Here is a 21,561-nt window from a genome sequence, read left to right as displayed (position 1 = left end):
AAAGTGCAGGCTCAAAGTATCAAATTTTTTTTTTGTAATATGGAAGCGTAGATCCATCAGGACCAGGGGGCTTTGCCCGATTGAGAATGTTTAAGAGCGTAAGACAGCTCTTGCAAAGTAAATCGGAGCTACCAAAACAGTGAGATTATCATCCGACATCCGAGAAAGAAGGAAGGGCCAATTCTTCAATGTATGTTTTACTGTTCGACCGGAAATCTTTAGATAACGTGGCCGGATTGGTGCAATCAGTATTATACAAAGAGGCGTAAAAGTCACAAAATGTCGAAGCGATGTCTAGGGGTAAGAGGGCACGAGGGCGGGAGGAAGACGTAATAAAAAGTACATAAGTATGTGCTTGTTGAATGCGCAACGCTCTGGAAAGTGATTTACTACATTTGTTGCCATATTCATAGAAATTACGTGTACATTTGGAGAATGTGGCTTTAGCCTTGGACAACAGAAGAGTAAAGAAATCTTCCCATTTCTGAAGGAGAGCTATGTTACAATCCGGAGCACGGGAACGTTTATGTGAGGTCTCTAGGATCTTAATCTCCGAGAGAAGATGGGCGATAGCCATAGAGCGTTCCTTCTCCAACCGAGCGCCATGTTTGATAAAAGTACCACGGATATCACATTTGTGAGCCTCCCAGATGACACGTGGATTAGTATCTGTAGCGACGTTATTTGTAAAATAATCGTCAATTGAGCGTTGAAAAATCAGAGGTGACCAGCGAATCGGTGAGAAGTGAGGGATTCAATTTCCATTGAAGTTGATGGAAGAGCGGAAAAAGCAAAGAAAGTGCTAGCGTGATGAGGGCATGGTCCGAGAAGGAGATCGTGTCAATGTCGGCCGCTTGGAGAGAGTGAAGAGAATGATGTTTGATAAAGAATAGTTCAATTCTGGAATAAGTATCGTGTAGAGGGGAATAGAAAGAAAAATCTTTATCTGATGGATGTAAAAGACGCAAAGTGTCCACGAAATGATGATCGTGGAGAGACCGTTTGACTGCGAAGTTGGGAATATGAGATTGACGACGACCTAGTAGATACATCGATAGGGGGATCCAACGCAACATTAAAATCACCACCCAGGACTTCTCGCCTTTATTTAATAGAAGACCTTTTTTTCTTTATTTCACTTTCCCTTTTTTTTTCCCCCTTTTCTGTACTAGTTTTATCTTTTCTTTTTTTAGTCCCTCAGATTCGTTATCCCCACTGCCCAAGTTCTTTTAATCATTGTCAAAAATATTTTAAATATCTTTATATGTGTGAACCTAAAATTGCTTTACATGGACGGACAGTTGAAGCTGAAACAACAGGCTACAGGGGGATGGATATACTATTCTAAATCGTTTGGTTTATGGCTTTGCAGTCAGCTGTTCCAACGTGATGACATTGTATTTCTTATGGCTAAATATATATACACTAAAGAGGAGATTGGGATTCTGTAGGTTACAATATCTAGAATGTTTATGTGCAAGTTAAGGGTACCGCCTACTCTCATTTTCCTATAAAGATGGATCCGCCCCATAGGGCAGAGACTGTTTGAACACGGACGCTGAGTGTCATGGTCTCTCTCTGGCCGACCTCTCTCAGATCCACCAGCGAGAGAGCATTCACTAATTTGGAACTCATAGACTAATGCAGATAATGTCCAAAGTTAACGGACTAAGTAAATTCTGCAGCGACAACATAGAAAACCTGGGTGCAGTTTCAGAGGTGGAATTCCTAAATCCGGTACTGCTCAAGATTTGCCTTTTATTCTGTTTGCTAAACGTCAGCGAATGTTGTTAAACTTACTTGTAACATGATGTATTTGTTTTGTTGTAGGCTCTGTGTAAGGTTACTGGTCCTCATGTTACTACCGCTTGTTATATAAATAAAGCATATATTAACCCCTTCCCAACATCGCCGTATATATACACGGAGCACGTGGGTGGGGGAATATGGAGCGGGCTCACAGGCTGAGCCCACTCCAAAGAACGAGCGTGTGGGCTGTATCTTACTCGTTTAACCCCTTAAATTCCCTGGTCAATAGCAACCGCAGCATTTAAGGAGTTAGAAACAGAGTAACAGTCCCCTGTAACATTGCATTGCTCCCCCAGCAACCGCAGGGTGCCATGTCAGCCTAATGAAGGCCCAAAGGTCTGCCATCTTTTTACTCCTACGAAGCCCTGCCTCTGGAAGGACTTCATAGGAGACTGTCAGCATTAGGGTTGTCACGATACCAGACTTTGGACTTCGATAGTAATGCTATTCTCGATACCAAAACGATACTTTGCCAAAAATAATGAAAAATAAAAAAAAAGGTCTTCCATTTTCTGAAGTGACGTACGTGGTGTGATGAACGTTGAAACTCCATGTGCCTCACACATTAATAGTAATTATTTTTGGAACTAGGCCATGAAAATGAAAATCTAAATTTTTTCAAATAAAATGTAGGTTTAGCTAATTTTTTTTTCATTTCCAAAAGAACTAAAGTAGAAAAAGCACCACAACATTTGTAGAGCAATTTCTCCCGAGTAAAAAAATACCCCACATGTGGTAATAAACGGTTATTTGGACACACAGCAGGGCTTAGAGTGGAAAGAGCGCCATTTGGCTCTTGGAGCTCAAATTTAGCAGGAATGGTTTGCGGAGGCCATGTCACATTTACAAAGCCCCCTAGGGGACAAAACAGTGGAAACCCCCAACAAGTGACCCCATTTTGGAAACTATACCCCTCGAGGAATTTATCTAGGGGTGTAGCAAGCATTTTGACCGGCCAGTTTTTTTGCAAAATTTTTTGGAACTAGGCCATGAAAATGAAAATCTACATTTTTTCAAATAAAATGTAGGTTTAGCTAATTTTTTTTCATTTCCACAAGGACTAAAGGAGAAAGAGCACCATAAAATTTGTAAAGAAATTTCTCCCGAGTAAAACAATACCCCACATGTGGTAATAAACGGCTGTTTGGAGACACGGCGAGGCTGAGAAGGGAAAGAGCGCCATTTGGCTTTTGGAACTCAAATTTAGCAGGAATGGTTTGCGGAGGCCATGTCACATTTGCAAAGCTCCTGAGGGGACAAAACAGTGGAAACCCCCAACAAGTGACCCCATTTTGGAAACTACACCCCATGAGGAAATTATCTAGGGGTACAATGAGCAGTTTGACCCCACAGGTGTTTTACAGAACTTATTGGAAGTAGGCCGTAAAAATGAAAATCTACATTTTTTCAAATAAAATGTAGGTTTAGGTATTTGTTTTTCATTTCCACAAGGACTGAAGGAGAAAAAGCACCGCAACATTTGTAAAGCAACTTCTCCCGAGTAAAACAATACCCCACATGTGGTCATAAACGGCTGTTTGGACACACGGTAGGGCTCAGAATGGAACTAGCACCATTTGGATTTTGGATAGTGTCTGGGCGCCATGTCACATTTGCTGAGCCCCTGTAGTACTAGTACAGTGGAAACACCCCAAAATTGACTCCATTTGGGAAACTGCACCCACTAAGGAATCATCTAGGGGTATAGTGAAAATTTTGATCCCAAAAGGTTTTTTGCTGAATTAATTAGAATTAAGCTATGAAAATGAAAAATAATTTTTTTTTCCAACAAGATGTAGTTTTAGATCAACATTTTTCATTTTTACAAGGAATAGAGAAGAAAAAGCACCCCAACATTTGTAAAGTAATTTCTCCCGAGTACGGTAACACCCCATATGTGGTTATAATCAGCTGTTTACATATATGGGAGCATTCAGAAGAAAAGGAGCGGTATTTATCTTTTGGAGCATAGATTTTGCTGGAATGGTTTGCGGACGCCATGTTGCATTTGCAAAACCCCTGATGTACCAAACAAAAGTGACCCCGTTTTAGAAACTACACCCCTAAAGGCATTTATCAAGGGGTGTAGTGAGAATTTAGACATCACAGGTGTTTTTCAGAAATGAATACGCAGTGGATTGTGCAAAGTGAAAATTGCAATTTTTCCACTGATCTGCCCATTCACCGCACAAGATGTTGTGCCCCTAGAGAATCTTACCCCATAAATTGTTAAGCGGGTTCTCCCGGGTATGGTAATGCCTTACTTGTGGCCATAAATTGCTGTTTGGGCACGCTGTAGGGCTAAGAAGGAATAGACCGCCATTTTGAGCATGGATTTTGCTTGGTAATAGTTCTGTTTGGGGTTTTGCTGGTATTTCAGTTTATAATGTGGTGGCATATGTAATCTGTGCGGAGTACATCAGGGCATAATAAGAGGGTATAATAATGGGGTAAATAATACAATTATCCATAGATGTGAGTTACGCTGTGAAGCGATCCGTTATGCGCAGGCCGGTGTCACACTGATAAACAGTTTTCTTTCTTATCCCCCTTTTGTAACACTCTGCACCTTTTGGGGACTTTTTCTCCTTCGTAGTTTGGGAAATATTACTGGGAAAGTTTTGCGCTGGTATAATACGGGCGCCCTCGCTTCCAGCGGATGTGCGATGTCCATTCCCTTTCCTAGTTCCTAAATACTAGGGCCCTAAAACTGCAGGAATGTTCGCCTCCGGCCTGCGTATTGAGATGTTTTTGATCACCGCATTACTAGTGCCGTAACTTTTTTGTTTTTCAGTTGATTGATCGGTGTGCGGGCTTGTTTTTTGCGAGACGGGCTGTAGATTTTATTGGTACCATTTTGGAACACATACGACTTTTTGATCACTTTTTATTTCATTTTTTGGTAAAGGAAATGACCAAAAACAAGCAATTCTGGAATCGTTTTTTATTGTTTTTTTTATCGGCATCCACAGTGCGCCCTAAATTACATGTTCGCTTTATTCTGTGGGTCGATACGATTACGGCGATACCAAATTTATATAGTTTTTTTTAATGTATTGCGGCTTTTGCACAATAAAATCACTTGTTTTATAAAATCATTTGTTTTCTGTGTCGCCATATTCTAAGACCCATAACTTTTTTATTTTTGCGTGCACGAAGCGGTGTCAGGGATTATTTTTTGCGGGACGGATTGTCGTTTTTATTAGTACTATTTTGGAGTAAATGTGACTTTTTGATCACTTTTTATAGCATTTTTTGGAAGGAGATGTGACCTAAAAACAAAGATTCTGGCGCTGTTTTTCATGGTTTTTTTTTACGGCGTTCACCGTGCGGGATAAATTACATAATAGTTTTGTAGTTTGGGTCGTTATGGACGCGGCGATACCAATTATGTATAGTTTTTTTAATTTTTACGTTTTTTCCCATAATAAAAGACTTACTATGGGAAAAAAGTCAGTTTAGCTTTATTTTTATTTGAAATGTGTGTGTTTTTATTGTTTTACCACATTTTTATTAACTTTTTTTTACTTTTCTGACTTGTCCCACTAGGGGACATGAGGGCCTGATGCCCCGATCGCTACTCTAATACACTGCACTACATACGAAGTGCAGTGTATTAGCGCTGTCAGTTATTCACTGACAGCAAGCCTATGAGGACACGCCGAAGGCGGGTCCTCATCGGCTCCCGTACAAGGCAGACTCGGACGCCATTTTCTGGCGTCCGATTGCCACAGCAACCCAGCGATTGCATCACTGGGTTGCCGATCGGGTGAAACCCTATCAGATGCTGCGCTCTATTGAGCGCAGCATCTGAGGGGTTAATCTGCCGGATCGGAGAGTAGCTCCGGTCCTGGCAGTTACAGGAGGGTGCCAGCTGTATAATACAGCTGTCACCCCGCGGTGATGGTGCCGGCTCTGCTTCTGAGCCCGCACAATCACTGCGCCGTACATGTACGGCGCTTTACGGGAAGCACCTCCCGACAGCGCCGTACATGTACGGCGCATGTCGGGAAGGGGTTAAACGATAATATCTTTGGAACTGCTTTGAATATCACAAATAGATAGCACCACACGCCCTGTAAATAGCGCCGCCACCACCCCCCCTCTGTAGATAGCAACGTCCCCCCTGTATTTACCAATATCCCCTCTGCAGATAGCGCTGATTGGTCAGCGTCATACACTTCTCTTTATATCGCCCACTTGGTAAAAAGTTAAAAAACCGCCCAGTTCTGGTCATTAAGAAACTAATTAGCATAAATCTAAAATTGTCTAAAACGATCATTTTTCAAAATAAAAAACACTGTTATATGCATTACAGCGCCTATCAGATTAGGTAGGAGATAGGGCACTTATAAACTGGTGACAGTGTCTCTTTAAAGAGGCTCTGTCACCAGATTTTGCAACCCCTATCTGCTATTGCAGCAGATCGGCGCTGCAATGTAGTAACGTTTTTATTTTTAAAAAACGAGCATTTTTGGCCAAGTTATGACCATTTTTGTATTTATGCAAATGAGGCTTGCAAAAGTCCAAGTGGGTGTGTATTATGTGCGTACATCGGGGCGTTTTTACTACTTTTACTAGCTGGGCGTTCTGACGAGAAGTATCATCCACTTCTCTTCAGAACGCCCAGCTTCTGGCAGTGCAGACACAGCCGTGTTCTCGAGAGATCACGCTGTGACGTCACTCACAGGTCCTGCATCGTGTCGGACGAGCGAGGACACATCGGCACCAGAGGCTACATTTGATTCTGCAGCAGCATCGGCGTTTGCAGGTAAGTCGATGTAGCTACTTACCTGCAAACGCTGATGCAGCTGCAGAATCAACTGTAGCCTCTGGTGCCGATGTGGCCGACACGATGCAGGACCTGGGGCAGGAAGTGAGTGACGTCACAGCGTGATCTCTGGAGAACACGCTGTGTGTCTGCACTGCCAGAAGCTGGGCGTTGTGAAGAGAAGTGGATGATACTTCTCATCAGAGCGCCCAGCTAGTAAAAGTAGTAAAAACGCCCCGATGTACGCACATAATACATGCCCAGTTGGACTTTTGCAAGCCTCATTTGCATAAATACAAAAATCGTCATAACTTGGCCAAAAATGCTCGTTTTTTAAAAATAAAAACGTTACTGTAATCTACATTGCAGCGCCTATCTGCTGCAATAGCAGATATGGGTTGCAAAATCTGGTGACAGAGCCTCTTTAAAGAGGCTCTGTCACCAGATTATAAGTGCCCTATCTCCTACATAATCTGATCGGCGCTGTAATGTAGATAACAGCAGTGGTTTTTATTTTGAAAAACGATCAGTTTTTAGCAATTTTAGATTCATGCTAATTAGTTTCTTAAGACAACTGGGCGTGTTTTTACTTTTTACCAACTGGGCGTTGTACAGAGGAGTGTATGACGCTGACCAATCAGTGACCAATCAGCGTCATACACTTCTCATTGTTCCAGCCCAGCTTCTTTCACTGCACAATCACACTGTAACAATGGGCTGGAACAATGAGAAGTGTTTGATGCTGATGATTGGTCAGAATCATACACTACTCTTTACAACGCCCAGTTGGTAAAAAGTAAAAACACGCCCAGTTGTCTATTCAGAAACTAATTAGCATAAATCTAAAATTGCTCAAAAATGATCGTTTTTTTCAAAATAAAAACCACTGTTATCTACATTACAGCACCGATCAGATTATGTAGGAGATAGGGCACTTATAATCATGTGACAGATACTCTAACGCAATTCAAGAAAAAATATGACTGGACAAATCTGTATAAAGAACCATTTATATCGAGCAGAGCTGTGAGCTAGGCATTGTTCATTTATTTACAAGTGGCACTTACAAATACTGATGATGATCATTTTTAGTACACACAATCAATGAAGATCAATAATAAACCAAGTTTTATCATTGATCTTTTTGTGCATTTACAATGGCCAGTTAACGGTACCTATTCTATACAGGCAAATGTGCAAACAGCCAAGCACACCCCCTTACACCCACAAATGCAATCAAACTAAAACAGGAGAACTTATTTGCACTGCAGTAATGTTCCAGCCATTTTCTAAAGGAAGCGTAGCTGTGGTGGAACAGGCCTGATGACACTTGGTCCACATGAACCATGGCTGCTTATTTTAGCTACACCATAGACACGTCTGAGAGACAGCTGCCTTCCAACACAGAACAGATTTAGAAGCACACACTCATATGTCAGCAGCACTAGATGCAAGACTACTAAAAAGGCTATGTAGACTTTTTTAAAGAGACTTTGTCACCACATTATAAGTGCCCTCTCTCATACATAAGGAGATTGGCGCTGTAATGTAGGTAACAGTATTGCTTTTTATTTAAAAAAACGATCTTTTTTCACAAAGTTGGGAGCGATTTAAGTTTATGCTAATGAGCTTTCTTAATGCCCAAGTGGGCGTACTGTTACTTTCGACCAAGTGGGCGTTGTACAGAGGAGTGCATGACGCTGACCAATCGGCATCATGCACTCCTCTCCATTCATTTACACTGCACTAGCGATATAGTTATATCACTATGTGCAGCCTCATACACAAACCCTAACATTACTACAGTGTTCGGATAATGAATACACATAACCATCCAGCCTGGACGTCATGTGTACTCAGAATCCTGACACTTCTGAATCTTTTTTTGTGAGATTCCGGCAAGTGAAACCAAATCTCGTTTAGCTCAGAGATCTCGCGAGATTTCGTATGCGTTGCTGGAATCTCACAAAAAAAAAAAAAAAAGAGTCACTGCCACGATCTGACAAGGTGGTCAGAAGCTACAGAAACAACAGTTTGCTGAGCTACGCTGCTTCCGTAACTCATGACATAGATACACACACACACAAAGCCATAGAAGAAGGAACGGCACCAGGACTTCAGTATAGATGAACACAAGGTTGCTTATTCCACCTCAAGTGAGCGACGTTTCGGTTCAACACAGAACCATTGTCAAGTTTTAAATGCAGAACTGTCCAGTTATTTAGTCAAGGTGACAAAAGTCCCACACTATCAGGACAACCCCATCACATTTTGCAGCCCTTTATCGATGGGCTACAGGACAAATATGGTATTACGCAGTGCCCAATTCAAGTGAATGTGTGACTATGTATTACATGGCTGCACCGAATCCCTTCAGGGTGAGACACTCTTTGCTACAACATTCATAAGGCTGCATCCCGGCTTTTTTTTTTAGTTTTATTTTTTTAATTTACATGCCCTGCTCCTACTACCACAGAGAATCTGAAAAAATGACAGCCATTGTACAGCAAACATCGACCTCAGGATAGCCGTCAAACGTCATGGAACATTGACAGGTTTAAATCGGATCTGTCACAAACGCTCATTCATCTGCCTATCTGCTCGTTGACGCAACATTAAATGGGTGGCCAGGAAAAATAATGTATTTTCTAAAGTGTCCCCCAGACTTAGGTTGCCTTCCCTAAAACCACCTACGTACCCTCTAACCAGTTACTTGTCACGGCAGCTCTTTATGTTTATTTATATCCCTTGCTTCTCGGCCTGGCTGTTTCCCGTCTTCTAACCCACCATACCCATAATCCCTTCCCTTGCTGTAGCTGAGAAGACATCTTACAGTCCCACCCCCTTCCTCCCTCCACAGCATCTCAGCTCTGCATACTGCCACACCCCTTTATGTTCACACCCACTAATAATCGTAATTCTCCTCTGTCTCCATCTGTCCCTGCTTCAATTACAGGCACCCATCCCCCCCCCTCTCAGCCTGATAGGCCGTGTGAACATACCCTCACAGCTATTTTCGGCCGTTTTTCAGGCCGTAAACGCCCGAAAAATCGGAAGCAGATCGCCTCCAAACATCTGCCCATTGATTTCAATGGGAAAACGGCGTTCCGTTGGAGCATTTTTCACTGCATTTTTTTATGCGTAAAAAAAACGGCCGCAAAAAAGAGGTGCAGGACACTTCTTGGGACGTTTTTGGAGCGGTTTTCTATGGACGCTATTGAAAAAAAGCTCCAAAAACTGCCGTAAAAAACGCGAGTGACAAAAAACTTCTGAAAATCAGGAGCCGTTTTCTCTTTCTGCATGTGAACATACCCCAAGTCTGCCCACTCCACCTATTTGAGACATCTTGTTAAACACAATCCATTTGGCAAGTCTTCCTCATCTGCTGCTGGATCTGTGCCAAGAGATCCTGAATTACAGAGGCAGGCAGGCAGGCTTTTCAAGTATCGCACAGATGGACAACCGATGCAGTAAGTTTAGAGCAGCAATTTTTTTTCCTTATAAGCCATGCCTCTAACCCCACCCATACACACAGTATCATGCTCCCATAGTGCTTCCCCACAGTATAATGCCCCCATAGAACCCAACACATTGTATAATGCCATACACTGCCTCCCACGCAGTATAATGACAAATAACTGCCTGCATATATAATGCACACACAAATGCCCCATACCGTAAAACGCCCCCATACCTGAAGTCATACCGGATAATGCCCCCATACAGTATAATGCCCCCTCAGATGCCCCTAGTGCCATTACCCACGTAGATCCCGTCACAGTGTCCATTTAGATAGTACCATCAGGGGCTACATCTAGGAGCGGAAATACCCGGCCAGAGAGTCAGCAACACTCTGGCAGGGAATTCCGCTCCAGGAGTAGCCCCTGACATCACTGTCCATATATGGACAGTGACGTCAAGGGCTTTCCCAAGTGAGAGGAGAGGGTGCGGACGCCACAAGAGTAGGCGGGCAGGCAGTGGGTCCAGAGGCAGATCTCTGAAGAGCTCAGGGAACATCTGCCCGGCCCACTGCCTGTACACGTAATGGACGACGAGTTGTGCCTTAGCTCAGCTGGACGTGCAGGCTAGGCTGAGGCACAGAAAATCAGAGGGAGTTAAAAATTCACAGCAGTTTAAAGAACACAGAAACAAACCATATATTACAAAATTTGTAAATGGCAAATTAAGTCAAAGTAAAACAAATTTCCTGGCCAAACCCTTTAAATATTATCGTTAGCACATCTCCCTGTGTAAACAGGGACATGTGCTGCCGACATGATGGAAACGTATGGTGACGAACTAACGCAGTAAGCATCGCTCATCCCCATACATAACGAATCATAGCTCTTTGTGAAAGGAACAAACGAGCGCTGATCAACGACTTGCCTTGTTAATCGGAGCTAGCTTTTCCTGCCCATATCAAGCCATGTAATAGGACCTTAAGACTATAAGGGTATGTGCACACGATGAGAGGCTTTTACGTCTGAAATTACAGACTGTTTTCAGGAGAAAAACAGATCCGTTGTTTCAGCGTAAATGCTCCACCTCGCATTTTGCGAGGCGTCATTGACGCACGTAAATTTGAGCCGTTCTTCATTGAATTCAATGAAGAACGGCTCAAATTACGTCCAAAGAAAGTGTCCTGCACTTCTTTGACGAGGTAGTCAAACGACGATGCGTAAATGACAGGTCGTCGGCACAGTACGTCGTCAAACCCATTCAAATGAATGGGCAGATGTTTGCCGACGTATTGGAGCCGTATTTTCAGACGTAAAACGAGGCATAATACACCTCGCTTACTTCTGAAAATAGGTCGTGTGAACCCAGACTAACACCTTAAACGGTTATTCTCACCAATATTCCATCACATCGCGATCAGTGGAGGTTCGACTTCCGGGATAACTTACAGATCTTAAAGAGGCTCTGTCACCAGATTTTGCAACCCCTATCTGCTATTGAAGCAGATCGGCGCTGCAATGTAGATTACAGTAACGTTTTTATTTTTAAAAAACGAGCATTTTTGGCCAAGTTATGACCATTTTTGAATTTATGCAAATGAGGCTTGCAAAAGTACAACTGGGCGTGTTTACAGTAAAAGTCCAACTGGGCGTGTATTATGTGTGTACATCGGGGCGTGTTTACTTCTTTTACTAGCTGGGCGTTCTGACGAGAAGTATCATCCACTTCTCTTCAGAACGCCCAGCTTCTGGCAGTGCAGACACACAGCGTGTTCGAGAGATCACGCTGTGACGTCACTCACTTCCTGCCCCAGGTCCTGCATCGTGTCGGACGAGCGAGGACACAACGGCACCAGAGGCTACAGTTGATTCTGCAGCAGCATCAGCGTTTGCAGGTAAGTAGCTACATCGACTTACCTGCAAACGCTGATGCTGCTGCAGAATCAAATGTAGCCTCTGGTGCCGATGTGTCCTCGCTCGTCCGACACGATGCAGGACCTGGGGCAGGAAGTGAGTGACGTCACAGCGTGATCTCTCGAGAACACGCTGTGTGTCTGCACTGCCAGAAGCTGGGCGTTCTGAAGAGAAGTGGATGATACTTCTCGTCAGAACGCCCAGCTAGTAAAAGAAGTAAACACGCCCAGTTTGACTTTTGCGAGCCTTATTTGCATAAATACAAAAATGGTCATAACTTGGCCAAAAATGCTCGTTTTTTAAAAACAAAAACGTTTCTGTAATCTACATTGCAGCGCCGATCTGCTGCAATAGCAGATAGGGGCTGCAAAATCTGGTGACAGAGCCTCTTTAAAGGGAAGGTGTCATGAAAATTTTTTTTATAATATTGCTTTTAGTATGATCTTAAAATAAATTTTATTTATTTGTGTTTTACTTTTTTCTTACTTTTACTTCTCTATGGAGGCTGCTATATTTTTTTTCATCTCTGTATGTGTCGATTAACGACACATACAGAGATGGAATATGGCACATACAACCCCATAGAGAATGCGAACGGGAGTCTTTCTATTCTCTGCAGCATGCGCCGCTTCCACACAGACCAAAACGAAGCTCGTTAGCAGAGCGAAATCTGGCGCCATTTTCTTGTGGACCGGAAGCCGCTGCCGGACAGTAAGATGACGACTTCCGGCCGCGGCTTCCGGCCATATGTTCAAGGAAGCGAAGGCGCAAGGCATAGGAGCAGAGGCGGCAGGAGCAGGTAATTTATGTTCGTGTATGTGGTGTGTGTATTATGTTCGTGTGAGGGTATGTTCACACGCTTAACCAAAAACGTCTGAAAATACGGAGCTGTTTTCGCAGCGTTTTTTACGGCCGTTTTTGGAGCGGTTTTCAATAGAGTCTAAGAAAACGGCTCCAAAGACGTCCCAGGAAGTGTCCTGCACTTCTTTTGACGAGCCGTCATTTTATGCGCCGTATTTTGACAGCAACGCGTAAAATGACAGCTCGTCTGCACAGAACATCGTAAGACCAATTGCAAGCAATGGGCAGATGTTTGCCGACGTATTGGAGCCGTCTTTTCAGGCATAATTCGAGGCGTAAAACGTCTCCATTACGTCTGAAAATAGGTCGTGCACATACCCTTACAGTGCTAAGCAGACAGTATATCTAATCCTCCTACACTGTGCAGTCGCTCAGAAAATGGCGGCACACAGTGTAGATTTGAAGATTCAACCCCCTCCTTCTCCTGGCACTAGCCAGAATAAGGGAGTGGGGATTGTGTGAGGACACTAGAGTGTGTCTACCCCAAATTTGCAGCATAAAGCAATGAGGTTTTCAAAATAAAAAAACACTGATGTAATCTACATTACAGCGCCGATCACATTATGTACAAGGTAGGGCACTTATAATCTGGTGATAGAGCCTCTTTAAAATCTGTAAGTTATCCCGAAAGACGAACCTCCACCGATCGCAATGTGATGGGAAACAGCACAGATTTAATGCTACATCCACTTCTAAAAGTTTTCCTTGCACATCGACTAGGGTTGCAACTAGGCCGGCAAAAGTGAAAACATTGTGCCGGTGTTTTTAATGTAATAAGACAGTGAATGCAGTCAGGTTACTTCCTATATGGATTGGATACTCCTCGTTGCCAGGCTATCCAGTCCTAGGAAAGTTGTCAGCAGCAGGACTAGGTGAAGTGTGAGATTGGTCCCAGTCGAAGCAGCGGACAAAGTAGTAGAGAGAGACTCATATTCAGCAGCGAGACACGTGCCCGCTGCCTGCCTAGTCCCAAAAGTCAATACAGGAGGTCGGCGGGCGATACTGACTTTCAGGAGGAAGTCATTGTCCATCCGAGGTTCCCAGATCTAAGGCCTCATGCACACGGCCGTGCCCGTAATCAGGACCCGCAATTGCAGGCACGGCTGGCCGCGGCCCACATTTTCAGCCCTTTCTCCCATACAAAATGTTCTATCTTTTGCGGTACAGTCCTACGGCACGGACACCTATCCGTAGTAATACGGAAAGGTGTCCGCGGCCAATAGAACTGAATGGGTCCGTATTTGCAGACTATTACAGGCCGCAATTACGGAGATTTTTTACGGTTGTGTGCATGGGGCCTCAGTCTGCAATTCCCAATCAATGTAAAGTCATTCCCCCCAAAACCACACTTAAGCCTAATGCACATGCCCGCAATCATGGCCCGCGATCTCGGGCACGGCCAGCCGCAGCCCGCATTTTCGGCCCGTCCCCCCATACAAAGTGCCGCTTGCACACGGCCGTAAAACCAAGGACCATAACACGGTCGCCAGTTCTACGGACCAATTAAGCTCTGTTTGCCGTGGCCACCTATCCGTATCGCTACAGATGGGTGTTCGTGCCGTAGAACCGTAAAAGGAATTATGGAGGATGTCCATTTTTCGTGTTTTACGGCCCCGAAAATGCAGGCAACCATCCCGGCAATCGTGGGCCGCGATTACGGGCACGATCGTGTGCATGGGGCCAAAGTATGGGAGCACAGCCCGTAAAACGCAAAAGATAAACATGTTCTAACTTTTGCGGTACAGTTCTATCCATAGAGATACGGAAAGGTGTCCGCGGCCAATAGAACTTGATGGGTCTGTAATTACTCTCCGCAATTAGAGATTTTTACGGTCGTGTGCATGGGGCCTTACATGGAATATATTTATACATGAGGTTTGTTTTTTTGCACAAAACCGACACATGTAAAAACCTTGAATCTGGATGGTATTTTTGGGTGGGAAAGGTGGCAACCTTCTGTGGCCAAAGCACCCTTGCGCAGGAGGTGAAAATGGTGAGGGGGCTCCATAGCTAAACCAGCGCTGCCACCCCTTAAAAAATATAGACACATAGTTCATTTCATTTCAGAGCTGCTGAGCTTTTATTTTCTTAAACCGGATGCAAGGGGTTTCCTAAGTTTTTGCTAAAATGGAACCGTCATACAGGCTTTGCTCTGCACCTCATAGGAGCATGTTACTATCGCAGAGGAGCGAATCTTTCTGGCCACCTTCACTGTTCGTCATGATACGTAAGCAGGAATCCCGTGGATTTCACAACTATAAAAGCCTTGTATGAATGTCAGATTTTAAGAGAGAAACAAACAAAAAAAACACTTGTCTGACGATCGATGTCGTCCATTGCACTTGCAGTTTCATTCTTACCTTTAGCTTGTGAATCTCTACGATATCCGCCATGTTTTTACCTCACACTCGGTTGTAACTCCCTGAGAAAGGCAAGCTACTATTGGCCCGGCGCACACTTGACGTCACGTCGACAGCAAAGCGCGGGAATTTTAATTGCAGCTAAAAGTATCTGGCACAGAAAAAGACGAACCACGGAGCACTCGTAGACGATACGTACAACTGTTCGGTATAATTCACACAGCACACACCGCCGCTTGAGAAAGAAACGTAGACCAACCAGTGTGATCGGCCAACCAATCAACAATTTGTAGCGCGGTTACGTCACGAACGAAACGACCCAATCGGGTCTGACGCGCAGAAAATATACGTCAATTCTCAGGCGCCGGCAAAATTCGTCACTGGGCTAAACCAATGGCGAAATGTCGCCATCTTGCACTGTAGTTATCATGTTGACTCCGCCCTGATCAAACTCCTACCGGAAGTGGTGGCGTTTCCTGGAGACCGGTGACAGGCGGGGGCCCTATCGACAGGTGATTGCGGCTGCTGCTTTTGATTGGGGATGTGCCGTATACTGTGGAGAACGATGTGGGGTATTGTCTTTCTTTATAGGCAGGCACTGCACGCGGTGGTTGATTCGATTAATGTTGGTGTTCATTCATATAAATGCGTTTTCGTGGTACGGTTGCGTGCGCAACATGGCTGCTTCCTGCTACATTGTATTGGCTCAGTACGTGTCTCCCATGCGTGCATTGTGGCCGCATAGTGATGTGACCTTAAACCTATCTGTTTTACGTACATTTGCTGTGCAGTTGATTGCAATCTATTCACTGGAAGTAGCCGTTTTAGCCTGGGAAAGGGTGACTGTAAGGTTCTTCAGTGGAATTACTGACCGGAAGTCCAAAACAATGTGTGTCCCCATCCAAATCCCTGCTTTTTCACATATGTCCAGCTCTGACAGTCTGCACATGTATTTATATTTGTACCAGTTATTTGAACAACTTTTTTTTTTTTTTATAAACTGCATTTTAGGTTTAGTCATAATTAATCACATACAAATATTACCACAACTGAAAACCAAGTGCTATTTCCAGGGATCCAGGGGCTGAGATCGATGCTGCTGTTTGATGGTGTCCTCACACTGCAGCTCTATCTGTGGGCAGAAAGTTGCTTCCGCCGGGCGCTGCTGGTGTCTGTCATGTGACATCTGGCAATTTTCATTGTTCTGCTTCTATGATGGAGCAGAACAACGTAAAAACGAACGCAGACGTAAACCGAGCCTAAGGTCTCCTTCACACAGCAGGATTTTAATCTGTGTTTTGCATCTGTATTATGAAGTCATAACCAGGCGTGGAACCCAAGGAGAGGGCAGTATAATGGAAGGCTTTGTAACTCTCCTGTGTTATGGTTCCACTCCTAGTTTTGGCTTACAAATTACTGACCTAAATACTGTCGTGTGAATGAGGCCTAAGGGATGGTCTTCTTCATTGGCTTAGGCTTTGATTGGAGCTGCAGCACACATGCTCTACCGCCGCTCCTTGCTGTGGTTGCTCTAGTGACCGGTGGGGGCCCCCAGAAATCAAGCATTTATCAGCTATAAATGTTAATCTTTGGACAATCTCTTTAAAGGGGTTTTCCAGCCACTAAAAATTGATAGCCTATCCTCAGGATGGGCCATAAATAGATGATGGGTCAGGGTCTGACTTTCGGGACCCCCGTTTGTACGAGTGCCGCTTCCCCTTAATGTCTTCTTGCTCATCGACTCGTATTTAGCGGCAATTCACAGGTATTGCAGCCTATTCTCCTATTCACTTCAATGGGAGAAAAGGCTGCAATAGCTGTGACTCGCCGCTACATGTGTGTTGACCATTCACTGTCGACGATTCGGTGGGGGCTGGAGAGATCGCGAGAACAGGTGTCCCAAAACTCCCAGATCCTCCTCACTGCGCCCCACTCAGGAGGTGAGGTGACCAAAAAACAGCAATGCTGGCATTGTACATCTTGTTTTTTATATGGCGTTTACGCGGGATGCGACAATACCAATTGTGTTCACTCTTTTTCTTACATCATTTTTTGTGAAAAATAGAAAAAGGGTTTTTTATTTTTTTATGTTTAAAAGTGATATTAAACTTTTTTTTTCCTTTTTTGTGTTTTTTTTTTTTTTTAGTTCTTCTAGGGGACTTTACCATGCGATGGTTCGATCGCTCCGTCTATACTTCTGTTTTGCAGTATATAGTCTTTATATGTGCTCTCCTATTAAATAGGACCTGTCACATCCTCTGACATCTGAAACCAGCTGGATAGCTTACCAGCCACTGCAGTTCTGAGTGCAACGCTAGTTTTCTTTTTTTTCTGGCCACCTACGTTCCCCTGCGGTTGGTCCTGTTTGATTTTGGGACCTGTAGGAGTAGTCTGTGAGCAGTCCCTAGGGCTCAGAGTCTATAGCTGAGTGCTGGGGACCACCTACTTGATAGTTTCCGTGACTTGTACAAGTAGTCTAACGCCACCGATTGCAGGAGAACGTGAGCGGCTAGAAACAAAAGAACATCCGTGCTGCAGCGGCTAGTAAGCTATCCAGCTGGTTCTAGATGTCAGAGGACGTGACAGTTTTCTAAGCCTTGCCTCTGGCTTAATAGTAGGGCACTGATGGCAGACCTGGATGCCTTCAGTAGGCCTCTTGCCGTAGAAACTGGTCAGAACCCTACGATTACGTCATGGGGGAGGATGACCAGGTGACAGAGGGAGCCCTCTCCCTCTATCTTATCACTTAAAGGGAATGTGTCGCGAATTAGACCTTCTTTTTTTTTTTTTTTAAGTAAGTTACTTATTTCTATTATATTTTTTACGTGTTTTGCTGTATTTTTATTTTTTTCTTCCATATGGTGGAAAGTATTAAAAATGAAATAATAATTTAACATGTTTTCCTATGTTGGCCACCAGAGGGAGCACTTCTCAGAATTACAGCAAGGTGAATAAGGCAAAGCAACCTGACTCACAGCTGCTGTAAATGTGGGAGGGAATCTCACCCCCCCCCCCCCTCCCTCCCCTCCCTCCCCCCCCCCCCCCCCTCCCTCCCCTCCCTCCCCCCCCCCTCCCTCCCCTCCTACAAGCCAGGAAAAGGTGTCTTTAAATTGCTTAGCAGTGTCTGGCTGCCATTTTGGGTGTGATTGTGCAAATGCAGCTGGCAGAAGTTATAGGACACACCAAAAGGCTAAGGGTATGTTCACACGCTTACTAAACAAAGGCAAAACAGCTCCTGATTTTCAGCCATTTTTTAATCAAACTCGCGTTTACGGCTGTTTTTGGAGCTGTTTTTCTTTCCAGTCAATGAAAATTGGCTCCAAAAACATCCCAAGAACTTCTTTTTAGCGGGCGTCTTTTTACGTGCCGTTTTTGGAAAACGGGCACGTAAAAAACACCCCGTCGGACCAGAATGCCGTGTTTTCCATTGAAACCAATGGGCAGATGTTTGCAGGCGTTCGGCTTCCAATTTTTCAGCCGTTTTTCAGGACGTTTACGGCCTGAAAAACGGCTGAAAACACTGCGTGTGAACATACCCTTAGAAAGATGAAAGGGAAGTGAATGATTTTTCAGTTGACCGGTTCACACAGCGTGTATTTGACATGTTTTTTTTGGTCATTTTACATGCCTCTCCTGCTAAATGTCTTTATCCCTCCATCCTGCTGACAGTCTCCTCCAGCGTCGGCATCACCACCCAATACTGCTGACAGCCTCCTCCAGCATCACCGTACAATCCTGCTGACAGTCTCCTCCGCAGTAGAGGAGACTGTCACACCACTCTGTGAGACGAATAACCATCAGTCTCCTCCCGGACTTCCTTCTGACGGATACCTCACCCGATCACAGTCCTCACACCGTCCACACTGACGATACATCTAGCGACAGGCGGGGGGAGCGTCGGCGGTCACGAGAGCGGGGGTTTGTGAGAGAGAGAGAGGGACAGACAGAGACACACTTACCTGCAGTGCAGCTGGTCTTCATAATGGCGCCTGCTATCTCCCTACAAACCAGCTTCTCTGCTGTGTGACTCTGACCTGCGTCTGCTCAGTAGAGAGCCAGAGAGCAGAAGCAATGAACGGCTCACGTTCCTTGTGTCCTATGCCCGTTGCTGCCGTATTCCATCTCTCTATGTGTCGTTAAGAGACACATACACAGATTAAATAAAACATGGCAGCCCCCAGTACAGTAAGAAAGTGTCAATAAAAAAAACTTTGTGTGTGAAAAATTAAATAAAGTCAATATAATATTTTATTAAATAAAAACACAAATTAATTTAAAAAAAAATTCATCACACTGTCTCTTTTAATGCTTCAGTCGCTATTGACCGGGATATCTGAGGGTTTAAACGGCCGGGATCGGAGTTATCTCCATTCCCAGGTGTTGCAGGTGGATGTCAGCTGTTTAAAACATCAGACACCCGCCGCCTATGCATCAGATGTCGCTAAGGGCTTAAAGGACGAGTGTCACGAAAAAAAAAAATTTGATATCAATTTGCATTTAGTGTTTTATTATAAAATCTTTTATTTATTTGTGTGTTTGTGTTTTACTTTTTTATATTTTTTAACTTTTTCTTGTCTATGGGGGCTTCCATTTTTTTGGCCATCTCTGTATGTGTCGATTAACGACACATACAGTGATGGAATACGGCACACACATCCCCATAGAGAATGCGAACGGGAGCCGTTCCATCCACTATAGCGTACGGGGTCTGTTTGGGAGCGGCGCATGCGCCGCTCCCACACAGACCAAAAGTCAGGTCTTCGCTAGAGCGAAATCCGGCGCCATGTTCATGTCGACCGGAAGCCGCGGCCGGACTGTGAGATGACGACTTCCGGTCGCGGCTTCCGGACTTGTGTTCTGAAGCAAGCACGAGGAGCGGAGGGAGCAGACCGGAGCGGAGGGAGCGGCGGCGGCAGGAGCAGGTAAGTTAGGTCTGTGTATGTACGTGTTTTACTGTGTGTTTACTACTGTATGTAAACCTACTACACTGTGTGTTAGCTCAAAAAATGGCGAGACACAGTGTAGGAGGTTAGACCGTTCAATCCCCTCGTTTCTCCCGGCACTAGCCAGGAGAAAGGAGGGGGGATTCTGTGAGCTCACTAGAGCGAGTGAGTATTCCCAAATTTTGCAGCATAAAACAATGTGGTTGCTTTACCACACGCCAATGCTGCAATTTTAGGAATTGCTCCATCTAGTGACCAGCACTGGGAAATGTTATAAATTAGAATCTAATTTATAATATTTCCTGACTCGTGAAAAAATTAAAAAAATTTGGACAGTGTTTAATCACTTATACACTAACTGTTTAACTAAAAAAAAAATGTGACACATTCCCTTTAATGCAGCATTTAGCGATCTTTGAGGCAAAATGGGAGATCAAGATAACCAGCGAGATCTCGCTTTCTGAGCTTAAAGAGAACCTTTCACCTGCCCAAACGTGTGCAGCATGTAATGGGCTGCACAAACCATGGGGCACTTTAAATTTTTTTCCTACCCTCCTCCGTTATTTAGATATCGGTTCCGTTATGTTTGGCACCCGATATTTAAAATAACCGCCTGAAATGTCAATGGGGTGTGTAATTGGCAAGTGGTCGTGTAACATCGCTGTGACAGTGTCCAATCAGCTACGGACAGTGCCACAGCAAGAGCTGGAGAGAGGAGAGTGTGTGCACGCGCAGCTCGGAGCTGTGTGCGCACGTTCTCACTCAATTTTCAGCTCTTGGCAGACAAGTCTGTGTGATCTCTCGCGAGAGATCAGTCTTGTCCTTGTCTGCCGAGAGCTGAAAAGTGAGTAAGCTCCGTGCTTCGCGTGCGCGCGCACACTCTTCTCTCTCCAGCTCTTGCTGTGGCACTGTCCTTAGCTGATTAGACTGTCACAGTGATGTTAAACGCCCCATTGCCGGTTCAGGGGGGGTTGTTTAAATATCGGGGCGCCAAATATAACGGCACCAATATTGAAATAACGGAGGAGGGTAGGAAAAAAAATGTAAAGTGCCCCAGGGTTTGTGCAGTCCCGCCTATTACATTCTGCACTCAGCTGCACATGTATGGGCAGGTGAAAGGTTCTTTTTACATGCTGCAATGGGGGATGCCAGGATACCCCTACCCAGAATTTCGGCAGCTGACTCCTGCAAGGAGCCGGATTATTAGCATAGGGAAAGTACACTGATAAAGGGGAATATGTTTGCATTTTTAAATAAACTAATCGGAAAATGATTCATTTCTTAAGGGGTTAATGGATTATTGAATAAAATAGGTCCCCCTTTTCCGTAGATAAGTATAATTTAAGGCTACATAACTATTTGAGGACTTGTTTTTTGCGGACAAGTCGTATATTGTTTTTGGTATAATTTTTTAGTACAATTATGATAGCATCGAATTTCTGTAA

General features: G+C 44.3%; 2 protein-coding genes across 6 annotated transcripts in view; one reads left to right on the top strand and one right to left on the bottom strand.

Moving 5' to 3' along the window:
- The window catches only part of SARNP (SAP domain containing ribonucleoprotein), a 133,103-nt gene extending 117,487 nt beyond the window's left edge, over positions 1–15,616 (bottom strand). The window contains exon 1 of one of the 4 annotated variants that reach the window (XM_075852106.1): positions 15,174–15,616. In XM_075852106.1, coding sequence (XP_075708221.1) covers positions 15,174–15,206 — 33 coding nt within the window. In that variant the 5' untranslated portion in view covers positions 15,207–15,616. The remainder of the gene's footprint in view (positions 1–15,173) is intronic. The other 3 variants (XM_075852107.1, XM_075852105.1, XM_075852108.1) reach the window with 3 other exon arrangements.
- ORMDL2 (ORMDL sphingolipid biosynthesis regulator 2) overlaps positions 15,335–21,561 on the top strand; it is a 33,391-nt gene continuing 27,164 nt past the window's right edge. The window contains exon 1 of one of the 2 annotated variants that reach the window (XM_075852110.1): positions 15,335–15,745. The gene's annotated coding sequence lies outside the window, so the exon portion shown is untranslated. The remainder of the gene's footprint in view (positions 15,746–21,561) is intronic. The other variant, XM_075852109.1, reaches the window with a different exon arrangement.

This window comes from Rhinoderma darwinii, chromosome 2, assembly GCF_050947455.1.
Source record: "Rhinoderma darwinii isolate aRhiDar2 chromosome 2, aRhiDar2.hap1, whole genome shotgun sequence".
Lineage (NCBI taxonomy): Eukaryota > Metazoa > Chordata > Amphibia > Anura > Rhinodermatidae > Rhinoderma > Rhinoderma darwinii.
The sequence above is the reverse complement of the archived record's forward strand: the minus strand, read 5'-3'. Positions and strand labels throughout refer to the sequence as shown.